At 35.2% G+C, this 11,217-nt stretch overlaps 1 protein-coding gene across 1 annotated transcript; it reads right to left on the bottom strand.

Annotated features, from left to right (window-relative positions):
- Positions 1-460: 460 nt before the first annotated feature.
- LOC110462164 (gamma-tubulin complex component 4-like) lies at positions 461-11,039 on the bottom strand. The gene is made up of 16 exons (XM_021516007.1): positions 10,920-11,039; positions 10,628-10,763; positions 8,901-9,064; positions 8,531-8,587; positions 8,196-8,275; positions 7,584-7,773; positions 6,908-7,085; positions 6,538-6,662; positions 5,963-6,119; positions 5,499-5,603; positions 5,221-5,347; positions 4,567-4,744; positions 3,937-4,071; positions 2,840-2,956; positions 1,819-1,958; positions 461-1,130 (listed from the first exon to the last, which is right to left on the bottom strand). The coding sequence occupies exons 1-16, from the start codon at positions 10,992-10,994 to the stop codon at positions 1,124-1,126; spliced, it is 1,971 nt and encodes a 656-aa protein (XP_021371682.1). The 5' UTR covers positions 10,995-11,039; the 3' UTR covers positions 461-1,123.
- Positions 11,040-11,217: the final 178 nt, after the last annotated feature.

The following is an 11,217-nucleotide window of genomic DNA, read 5'->3' as shown; positions in this document are numbered from 1 at the left end:
GCACACCTGTGTGGGGGATGCAGATAACCATTGAAAGTTTTATCAAATAACTTAAACGTGACAGCCCTGACAAGATGTTACTTCTATGTAGAAGGAAAACCGAAAGAACTGTACCAAATATTGCTATACCTCATTTATAATTATATAACAGATTACCAGAATGATAAAACTGATCACATGACATGAAAATGAAACAGTGACACCAACACTCGAGTTTCCGTGGTCATATTTTTCTTAATCAGTGCTTCTCTAGAATAGTTGGGCAAAAGCCAAATTGGATCTTCTCTAGAGGAATTGGGCAAGAGCCACCACACCTGAGTCACCTGAGTTCCAAGTGACAGAACCATGTAACTACAAATGGGTGACAACCTGATCATCTTTACTTCCATTATTTCAAAATTATGTGTGTATTTCTGTCGAAACAAAAAAAGAACACTTGAATAAACTAAAAAATATTCATTATAATTTAACATATTGAAATATCACAACTTTATAAAGGTTTGTTAATCTTGAAATATTGTTTAAACAAACTGAATATAAAATTTGGCAGCACTATATATTGTCATTAACAACATTATGAAATGTCCAGTTCCATCAGATTTCTTGCATAAATATGTGTTTCATCTCCTATAGAATACTGTATTAATGGCTTAGTTGGTGGATCTCAACTTGTGTCCTGGACTGATCCTTATCCATTACATTGATAGATGTATAACACTTTCCTTGAAAAATCCTTGGAAAATTCCTGAACTGATTCTTCATAACTTTCCTTTGCCAAACTTGTCCCTGACCAGTCCTTGGTATTTTCTTTGACTATCCCTTCATGCTTCTTTGACCTCAATAGTTGCCAGGACTAAGCCTTGATATCTCCTGTGGCCACTACTTGATGGTGTCGCTGAACTATTCAAGCTAGATGTGAATCCTTTCCTAGTAAGTCATTATGTCCTTACTAGTGATCAGTGAGTTTGTTGGATCATTTGTGTCCTTAGACTGATCTTAGCTAGTGTTTTAAGTGATTCAGTGTCCTTGAACAGTCCTATAAGTAATCTTGACCATCCTCTCTGGTGTCTTGACCACACCAATCAGCACTTCTGTAGCTTGTGGGAAAAGCATTTGGCTCTGTTCAATACCTACAACATACACAAATAATTTAGGTGGAAACTCTCTAAAGATTTTGAATGGAGATAGAGTGAACCACTTTTTTATAAAAGTAAAATTTAAAGTTCACTACCTTTGTAAATAATAACTTGATATACCATGATTTTTGATGTCACAAACAGCTAAGTTTGCGTAAAGAATAAAACCTTGAGTCCAAACACTTCAGATGAAGTGTAAAAGGTTACAATACACTTCAGTTTTCATAAATATAGGATCTTACATGAGTTTCCATTTCATATGAGATTTATGAAACAAATTTTTCAATTTAGCGAGCCTCTGGTGAGCTAAAATGAAAAATTTGTGACGAGTTTCATAAAAGATCCTTTTTATCACATAATCCAGATATGTGGCATTTATTTGTGTAAAACTACAATTGTCATACAACATTGNAAGATCCTTTTTATCACATAATCAAGATATGTGGCATTTATTTGTGTAAAACGACAATTGTCATGCAACATTGAAATGTAAAAAAGCCGCCATTTTGACTTTAAGTGCGTATGTCTGTGACGTCATGTACTTGTCCTAGGCATGACGTCACAATCGAAACAATTGAAACANACATCTGAAATTACATTTTCGAGATTGAATTTTTTGGTCAATAACTGGAATTTTGATATCGTATTTTAGACAGCTGGGCTTCCAAGTGTTTGTACATACCTGCCGAGCTGGCCACCAGCGGTAGTGAAGTATTTGTTGAAGTCAAGTCTGAGGAGAAGCTGGGCCAGATGAGGACTAGCATTGTGACTCCTTACACTGGACAGAATCTTAAACAGCAGGTTGGACTGCAGCTGGAAACTCTGAAACCATACAATATTTATATCAAACTCTGAAACCATACAATATTCAAATAAAACTCTGAAACCATACAATATCTATATCAAACTCTGAAACCATACAATATCTATATCAAACTCTGAAACCATACAATATCTATATCAAACTCTGAAACCATACAATATTTATATCAAACTCTGAAACCATACAATATTTATATCAAACTCTGAAACCATACAATATTTATATCAAACTCTGAAACCATACAATATTTATATCAAACTCTGAAACCATACAATATTTATATCAAACTCTGAAACCATACAATATTTATATCAAACTCTGAAACCATACAATATTTATATCAAACTCTGAAACCATACAATATTTATATCAAACTCTGAAACCATACAATATTTATATCAAACTCTTAAACCATACAATATTCATATAAAACTCTGAAACAATACAATATCTAATGTTTTATCAAACTCTGAAACCATACAATATCTATAAATCAAACTCCTGAAATCAAAATATATTATATTTCTATCAACAACCAAAGTTAACAAGTGCTTTTCAATCTGAAAGAACTAAAGCTTTGCAGATACATATACATATAAGAAAATCGATACTGATATTAGCAACAAGAGAACAAGACTTTCACTCATTCCAAAAAAATATTTTTTCTATTTCATTCAAAACTGACATAAGACAAAACAAAACAATTGGCCACCAAATTTTACCAGTAGCCTAAACGGAGACTTACACTTGCATATTTGTAAGTGGGTTTTTTTGTCTTGATTTTAACTAAACTTTTTAAGATTGACAGAATCAGATAATTGATCACACTTTCAGGTTAAAACAGCTTAGTTGTAGAGTTTATAATTGAGTAGATGCATGCCTTTCCTATGGACTGTAGCTGGGTAATCTCCCTTTGTGACATAGGCGACTCGCTGTGGGTGAGTAAGTGGCTAAAGGCTCCACACTGCTCCAGTATCTCACTTAAACAGTTGGACACCTGTAAACAGTGACACCTTAGTTTATTTATATACATTTAATATAATACTACAAAATGCTTGTAAAACACACGCATGCACCCACTCTCATGTTGTACTTTGGTAGAATTTGTGCTAAAATGAAAGTCTTTCCCAAGAATTGGAGTTAAACATGAAGTTCAATCATGAGCAATGAAGTGGAAATATAGGTCACAACATAGCCAGATCCTAACATACCAAAATATCTCTACATTGACCTTGGCGGTAGAGATCTCACATCTGTATATGATAGGTAACATACTCAAAAGTCCAAATAAACAAACTTTTGTTTACATTCCTATTGCCCTTAAATACACTAAGCTACCAAAATCCTAATGCATTCATAGTAATATGAATGCAAAGGGATTTGTCTTTGTCTTTAATTCTGTAGGCATACAATAAAAATGTAACATTAAAAAACACAGACTGGTATTGGTCAGGAGATGCTTATGGGTGCAAAAGACTCATGGCTGTAATACTTGTGATAAATTTCTGGAGAAAAAGTTAAAAACTTGAATCAGGAACTTTCTGTCATCATGTCAAGATTCTGTGGTTATGATTTCGACCTTGACTGTATTTCTTGACTTTCAATTGGGCTTTGGAGATTGGTGTAAGAGACACTTGTGTGAAGTTTCATGAAATTTGGTTTCAATATTAGTCAAGAAACTGTTGACGTATAGGCAGACAACGGACGGATAGGATGACACTAGTAATATATTTTCTACAAACACTGGCACATAAAATTAACTTGTAGTTTAACTGAAAATAAATTTGTATGGGCAACTTAAAAGCTAATTGGTCCGCAAGCTGTAGCTGCTTTCATTCAAAACAAGTGTTACAACCACTTATATAAACTACATTACCAACAGTGCAGCACATAGCAGATTGGTTATTAGGTACCCAATCACACTTTTGTCTTCCCACGCATCCAAAATAGTTTGAAAGAACATCAAGGAATACCTACAGGTTTGCTGTGGATGAAGCTCTGGGACAGAAGAGCAGATAGGAACTGGTCGTGGGCAAGTCTGACCGCCTCAAAATCTCGAGTTGAGTTTATCTTTTCTACAAGGATTCCATACTGTGACTCTATTACGTCAACCTGAAAAATATGTTATTGATGATGTTAAATCAAAAGAATTTCTGGGACGGATTATTTTTAGATATAAAACAGTGATTTTGAAAATTTTAACTACCCAGTACAGGTTTTTTTATGCACAAAATTCTCATTATTATTTTAGTCGTTTTCATTTATCTGCAGGTAATAATATAGATATAAATAATCAATTATTTTAAAACTTTTACACATTTTATTTTTTTTGTATCGAATCCAATATCTGTATATAGTAAAATTTAATCTCAATCTGTTACTATAGTTTATACTCTGGCATCCCAAACCTGCTGAGGTCTACTACCAAAGCAACTATATGGAAAAGATAGGAGAGAATTTTACACAGACCCCTTCATCAATGTAAAACTAAATTTAAATGATGTAACAGCTGACAGCCAGAAGAATCTGGATAACTTCATCACAAATATGCTTCAAATCAAACCTTCTCTACCCTGTTTTTACCACCAATTGCGGAACAACCATCACCTGTAAGTAGTACTGCAGGTTGTCCACCAGAAAGGACATGTGGGTGCGTAGCTGCCATTTGGCCATCTCCTCTCGACTGACCAGACGCTGCTTGAACTGCATCTGTAGAACCCAACACTGCTGGATGTCAACCTGGGCTCGCCGCACAGCCAGGAGGAAACAGAACAAGCGATTGTACCTTAAAAATCAATTACACCTGGTTATAAGTACCAGTAATAATGGTCTGATATGTATACTTATGTTCCACTTCTGAAATCAAGGTTGAGTCTTGTTTGCGTCATAGGCTTTTCAAAATGTTATAAAGTTTATAAGAAAAGGAGGCTTCAATCACAACATGATAAAAGCTTTACTAGTATTAAAGTTGGTACCATCAATTGGCCAACAATTTACATCACTAGGTTTGAGACTTCATCGTAAAGTAAAAGTTTATAGTCCACTGATGAAACAAGTGTATTTGAAGAATTTCCTTGTTTAGACTCACTGGAAGGAGTGTGGGAAATGTAGAGGCCACTGCATCACAAAGACTTGTGAAGTCCAATAACAGTTTGCAGGGACAGGCTGGACCAGGTACTTACAGATAAGAATGAAAATGATGTATATAGAAGGCCTAACAAAGTCCAATCTCTTTACTGTTACTTCCTTTTCACTACTTACTTTTTAAGACTAGAGGGAGTGAAGAAGATATGGAGAGGCCACTGAACTGTGTGTGCGAGACCAAGTGCTGACCAACCACTCTCTACTGGGGAGGACAGGGTCAGGGAAGACACACTATCTGTCTGCTCTGTGAAAATAAAATGTTCAGAAAGGTTGATGTTTTATTTATTTTGTAAAGAAAAAAAAGAATTGAGGGAAAATTTGTTGTATACAAACAAAAGATCGAAATAAGGCATTTTCTGTTACATCAGTGACAGGTAATTTAATGTGTGCCTTACTTTTTTCTGGGGCTTTGTAAGCCACAGTTAAGTGGAATCTCTGAAGTAACTCCTCGTCATCAATAAGAACATTGCGTGCCGACTGCTGGAAGGCTGTATTAACATCTGTGGAGAATTGAAAGTTTTGTTATTATTATTTCATGCATATGAATAAAAAAGAATGAGTTTGACATAATGGAATTTCCATTTCAATTGATACCTTGTAAGTGAAAAGAAGAAAAAAAATAAACTTACATGACAAATTTTACGATAACTATTTGCTACCAGGTATTATAAGATAAAATAACACATTTACCAGATCATAATGTCTGAATGTTTCTAAATCATTTGATTTAATGGCATGTTATAAACTATACAGAACCATAACACCGATAGGTAACAAATTTAGCTGCCCTGTAGTACCCACTGATGGGTATTAGAAAATCTCCATGTTCTCTAGTTCCACTGATGGATAACACACTTACCGTGCTCTGTGGTGCCCACTGGAGGAGCTCTGAGCATTGTCTGGGTCTGGTCGATGAAGGCGAGGAAGAGCTCTCCACGTCCCAGTAAGTAAAAATCCTTTATGATCTTCAGGTGACTAAGCAGATCGGAGTCTTGCACAACTAAACTCCACAAGTGCTGAATAATACATGATTTTTTTCCCTTTAAATTATAGGATTATCAATCTGGGGACTGTTTCCTCATTGTTTTCCATCATCTTATATATACAAGATATCATAACCGGTACTGATCATGAGTGATTCATTACCTTGTGAGGTATAAACAACATTTCTCCCTGAGGAATCAGTCAGAAACTTAAATACCTCACAATCACTGTAAATCACTTTAATATTTTTTCTGTGTACTTAATTTATTTTATTGGCAAACTTTGACTTCAAGTGTTATTGAGGAGTATGTACTTATGTTCTTGATTTACAGGAAGCTTTTTCAAATTTGATTGTACCGTCAATTTTTCATGGAATAATATGATGGGAAAATTTAGCTTATTTTGAATTAAATTTGACAAGTTTTACTCGCAACACAATTCTGGTGTTACCTCAGCAACATAGGTCCTGATCTTGTCCACCATGGATTCAAACATCATCCCGTTGAATTCTTCCTGTTTGGACATTTCATACAGATCCTGGGCAAATTCATCTTCTTTGTTTTTCAGAATACCACCTACCAACAGTGTAACATCAGTCTTATGAAATACAATACAGGAAATCAAAATAGGAATCATTTACAGTAAATAACTGATTAATAATAATACAACGCCAAACAAAACAAAAAAAGATCATTCATTAATTTGGATCATTGATTAGTACTTGTTACAATATTGCATAATATACTTGGCATTTGTGTCACTCAAGGTATTTTGTTAATTGCACTGCATCAAATATAGAGTGTGAAAAAAAATGTGTTACCTCGTTTGAAAGCGTTAGGTTTCTTGTCACTTTCAAACATCTGGATGGACTCGCCAGTGAAGAGAATCTTGTTGGCAACTCGGACAGGGATGTAGACTGGCAGAAGGTTAGCCCTAAGTGAGAACTTACTACCCCCACTGCTGCTCTCCACTGCAGGCAGGGTCAGGGACAGGGCTCGCTGTAAGTAAAACACAAAAGATGTGTCACCAATTAAAATACAGACAACTTCTGATCTCAACTAGTCACCCTGGTCTGAATATGTTTTGTTTTTTACTCATTTTGGATCACATTTATAACATGTCCACAAGAAATGTTGTTATCAATTTGTTTAAACTACGTGACTTCAAACAAACTTGTAAAAATTAATATTAGTCACAACTTACGATGTTGACAATGTAACTGTCCTTTTTTCACCTTATTATAAAGGCAGGTTTGTGCACAAAAACGGAACAAATTTCCTCCAAATTTTTTATTTTTATTAAAATGATTTATTCTCTCGCAGGTAGTACACACACTGTTAAAAACCCATTGAAAATGAAAGTGTTATTTCATTTTTAAAATTGACGTACCTAATTGGTCCAGGAGCAATAAGGAGCCAATTACTTTTGGCTGTTGCCTATAAACAAACAAACACCTGTACTTGTGGTCTAGTGACAATGAGAATACCTCTGATTACCTGTAACTGTCGCCCTGTGACCCCCATTAGGCCCAGGTCATCTTCATCTTCTAGTGATGCTGCATTCTGGTTACTGTCTTCATCTGATGAATGCTGGATGAAGAACTCGAGGTATGGGTCCATCAGTACACCATGTAGTAGCCAGGAGCACAGCTGTTTGTACATCACAGCATGACACACATGTAGGATTCTACAAAACAAACGCTGGAATAAAGTTATACAGTATACTGTACTTGCAGTAAAACGGTGCTTAAAAACTGGCTTAAAGGAGGGAAACTATCAGAGATTTTAGGGTGTAATTGGGGCCTTATCCAAAGGTCCTTCCCCTAGAAAATTTCCATTTTATTTTCCCAAATCAATGCAAAAATAATAGATTTTCCCAAAATCAATGAGGGATAATTTTTCACTTTGTTCATGGATTAGTGATGTGATTTCATCAATGCTTCAGTGAATTGTTCAATCTCTAAAAGTTTGGTATATAAGTTTTATAGAACTAGAAGGCCGATGTCACTGCTGGAAACTTATTCTTAAAATACTATGAGACAGAAATTACATATCTAAGCATGATTATTTCACAGTACAAATAAAATTGTAGGAAAGTGATCATTTTACCTATGCATGGCCAGTTTGACGACAGGAAGCCCACACATTGAATTCTTATGAAGAATATCCAGAATGTAACAGCCATGAGCCTGAAAAAGAAACATGACATACCAGTATCTTATAATTGTTTGTACATTAAACATACATGTGTAAAAAATAGCTTATTTTAAACATTTAATGTAATATTAAATGTAATAAATAAGGGAAAGCTAAAATATAAACACAACATACCAGTATCTTAAAATTGTTTGTACATTAAAGAAATGAATAATTCAAACAACAAATTAGCTCATCGCAAATATTTAGTGTAATGAATAAGGAAAAGTTCTCTGATTCAGTATTACCTTGTGATTGCATATCTGCTCTACAACTGTGGCCAGGGCAGGAAACAGAAGATGATACTGAAAACAGAAAGAGATCGATTAAGATTACAAATTATTAAACTAATCTTGAAAGATTCATTTCAACATTGAAGCACAGATAAAAGCATGTCACCTTGATATTTCCTCACAAAGTATCCTATTCTTGAGCCATTTAAGTAAAAACTTCAAATTTACTAAAACTGAAGCAATTTTTTTTTAAATTTTATTGCTGGTTATCTCTGAACACAGGTTCTACTACATTAGATAGTTCATAGTTGCGATATCAAAAGCGGTCAGTGTCTTTAAGTAAAGCAACACTCGGTAGTCAAAACGTGACGAGGAGGAGGCTGACCTCTTGGAGTGAGCACAGAAGATGTGACATGGGTAAGTGAGGGTCCTGTAGTGTGTCCATCTCTAATCTGTGAAGGGCCTGGCGGTAGTCATCCAAAAGCTGGTCTAGGCCATTGCAAAATGACTTCAGGTATAGTCCATGGATACCCTCAATTCTACCACAACCTGGAAATAAAAACATGTGGTTTAACCAATAGAATGACTAGCCCAGTACTGTGGTACATATTCATTGTACTTTTAGGTAAAAATACATGATTAAATTTTGTCCTAAGTATGAATATATAACAGGCAACAAGGTATCAAGGAGCATTTCTAATCCTTCTGGTGACTATTGAATTGATAGGAACATCTTGATCCCCCAAGCACTTTCGTTAAAGAAGCAAAGCATAATGTTCAAGTTTGATCACTGATCAGCTTACGTTAACTGCAGTTATTGCTATACAATGATGTAATAAGGAAACCAACTTGCTATGGATAACAGTGACATTGACCTTCAGACCTAAAAGGCAACATCAAGCAAATAATCTTGGTAATTAAGGAAGCACTGTATGAGGTTTGCACCAACCATAAATTGACGTTTAGTCCAGACACCAATTTTAAGCTCTGTTTCAATACATATTATTTGGTCGGCCCTACCTCAACAGTATTAGAGATCGAGGTTCAACAAGGCAAGATACTTTTGAGTCAGCACAATCTGCCGTTTTTTTATCTGATAAAAAATAGCCGACCAGCGACCTTTAGCTCTTAATTATATCTGACTTCTGTGAGTAGGTTGACACATGGCCTTAAGCTTCTTCGTATGGTACATGGGCTCCATCAATGGTGATCAATGTTTATGCCCTCGAGGGTCCTAACTCAGAGGTTGGAAAAAGGGGTTATTTACAGTGATTAGTTGGAGGGGGGGGTTGTGATTTTTTGTGCAAGGTATATATAGATAAAAGATAAAAGTTGGCGTATATTTTAGAGTGTGATGAGGGCTTCAAGGGCTGTATAGGGTAAGTGTGCCCTGAAGTCCTCTAGTGTTGTGCATTGTACTGCTGCTATATGTGAAGGAGATCCCATTGTTATTGTGTGAGGAAAGATCTAGGGGGGAGTCGTGTGGCAGATATAAATCTTACTAAGGATTTAACAGGAGCATCAAACTTTGTGCTAGCGGGAAATTTCCTTTAACTCATCAGTGGTAGAACATTTGACTAGGCAATCTGGAATAGCAAGTACAATCACAAGCGGAAGCAAACAAACCCTCTTTCCGGTTACACATAAGTCCTGCATTAGGCCGTTTCAATAATGGAATTTGCACCAACAATACAGAAACTTTAATCAGACTTTAATAAAGACCGCAAATATTTAAATTATATGAAAGGAATACACGCTCTGGTGAGAGAGTGTAGATAATCCCTGTTTATAGAAAAAATTAACAGAAAGAATGGAATTTGCACGGATATTACACAAACATAAATGCAAATTATAATTGTACATTGTCATAGGATTACGGTCGCATTCTAGCTTTAAGTTAGAGGGAATTTCCCTTTGCTCAGTGGTAGAGCATCTGACTTATGGAACCTTATAGAGATCGCGGGTTAGATCTCCGGTGGGAGCACACTATTCTCTTCCCTGTTGTAACAGGAAAGAGAATAGGAAGAATACACTTTCTGGTGAGAGGGTGTAGAAAATCCCTGTTTATAGAAAAATGAAAAATAAAGTTCACTTGTTTTTTAGAAAATTTACCATCCTGTTTTAAACTTAAAGTTCCTCCATGCTTCTTAATGAATGCGTTGAAGTCTCTGTAATGAGTTCCAAGCTGACAAAGCTTGTTCAGTAAATCGATCTCCGAGGGACAAATGAATGGGACATCTGACAGCACCTGCAAATAATGAAATAGTTTAATAATCAACAAGTGCCGAAGTGTCATGACAGTAAATTGAGTAATATTGCATGACTGCATTTTTCTTTCAATCAATATCACAGTTTAGATAATTCAATCATGACAACTCATTAGCAACTTTCATACTGATATTACCTTAATTTCCCCGTTGTTATCGACGAAAAGGCCTCCAGAATGTCCAGAAAGTGCAAACAATATTTCATGAAGCATTTCAAACTTGGCAGAATATTTTGTTTGCCATTAATTCTCAACAGGTGGCACTACTAACAGGAAATGTTCAAATCACCTACTTCCTACTTAGATTATTCTGCGTCACAATATAGTTCCAGATTTAGTTGGGAAATTACTTTGATACTTGACAATCTATTGAATATATTGAACTTTTTCAAATTAAAGAATGCATGAAAACAATTCGTACAAAATATGTAAACGA

Source organism: Mizuhopecten yessoensis, unplaced genomic scaffold, assembly GCF_002113885.1.
Source record: "Mizuhopecten yessoensis strain PY_sf001 unplaced genomic scaffold, ASM211388v2 scaffold10755, whole genome shotgun sequence".
Classification (NCBI taxonomy): Eukaryota; Metazoa; Mollusca; class Bivalvia; order Pectinida; family Pectinidae; genus Mizuhopecten; species Mizuhopecten yessoensis.
The sequence above is the reverse complement of the archived record's forward strand: the minus strand, read 5'-3'. Positions and strand labels throughout refer to the sequence as shown.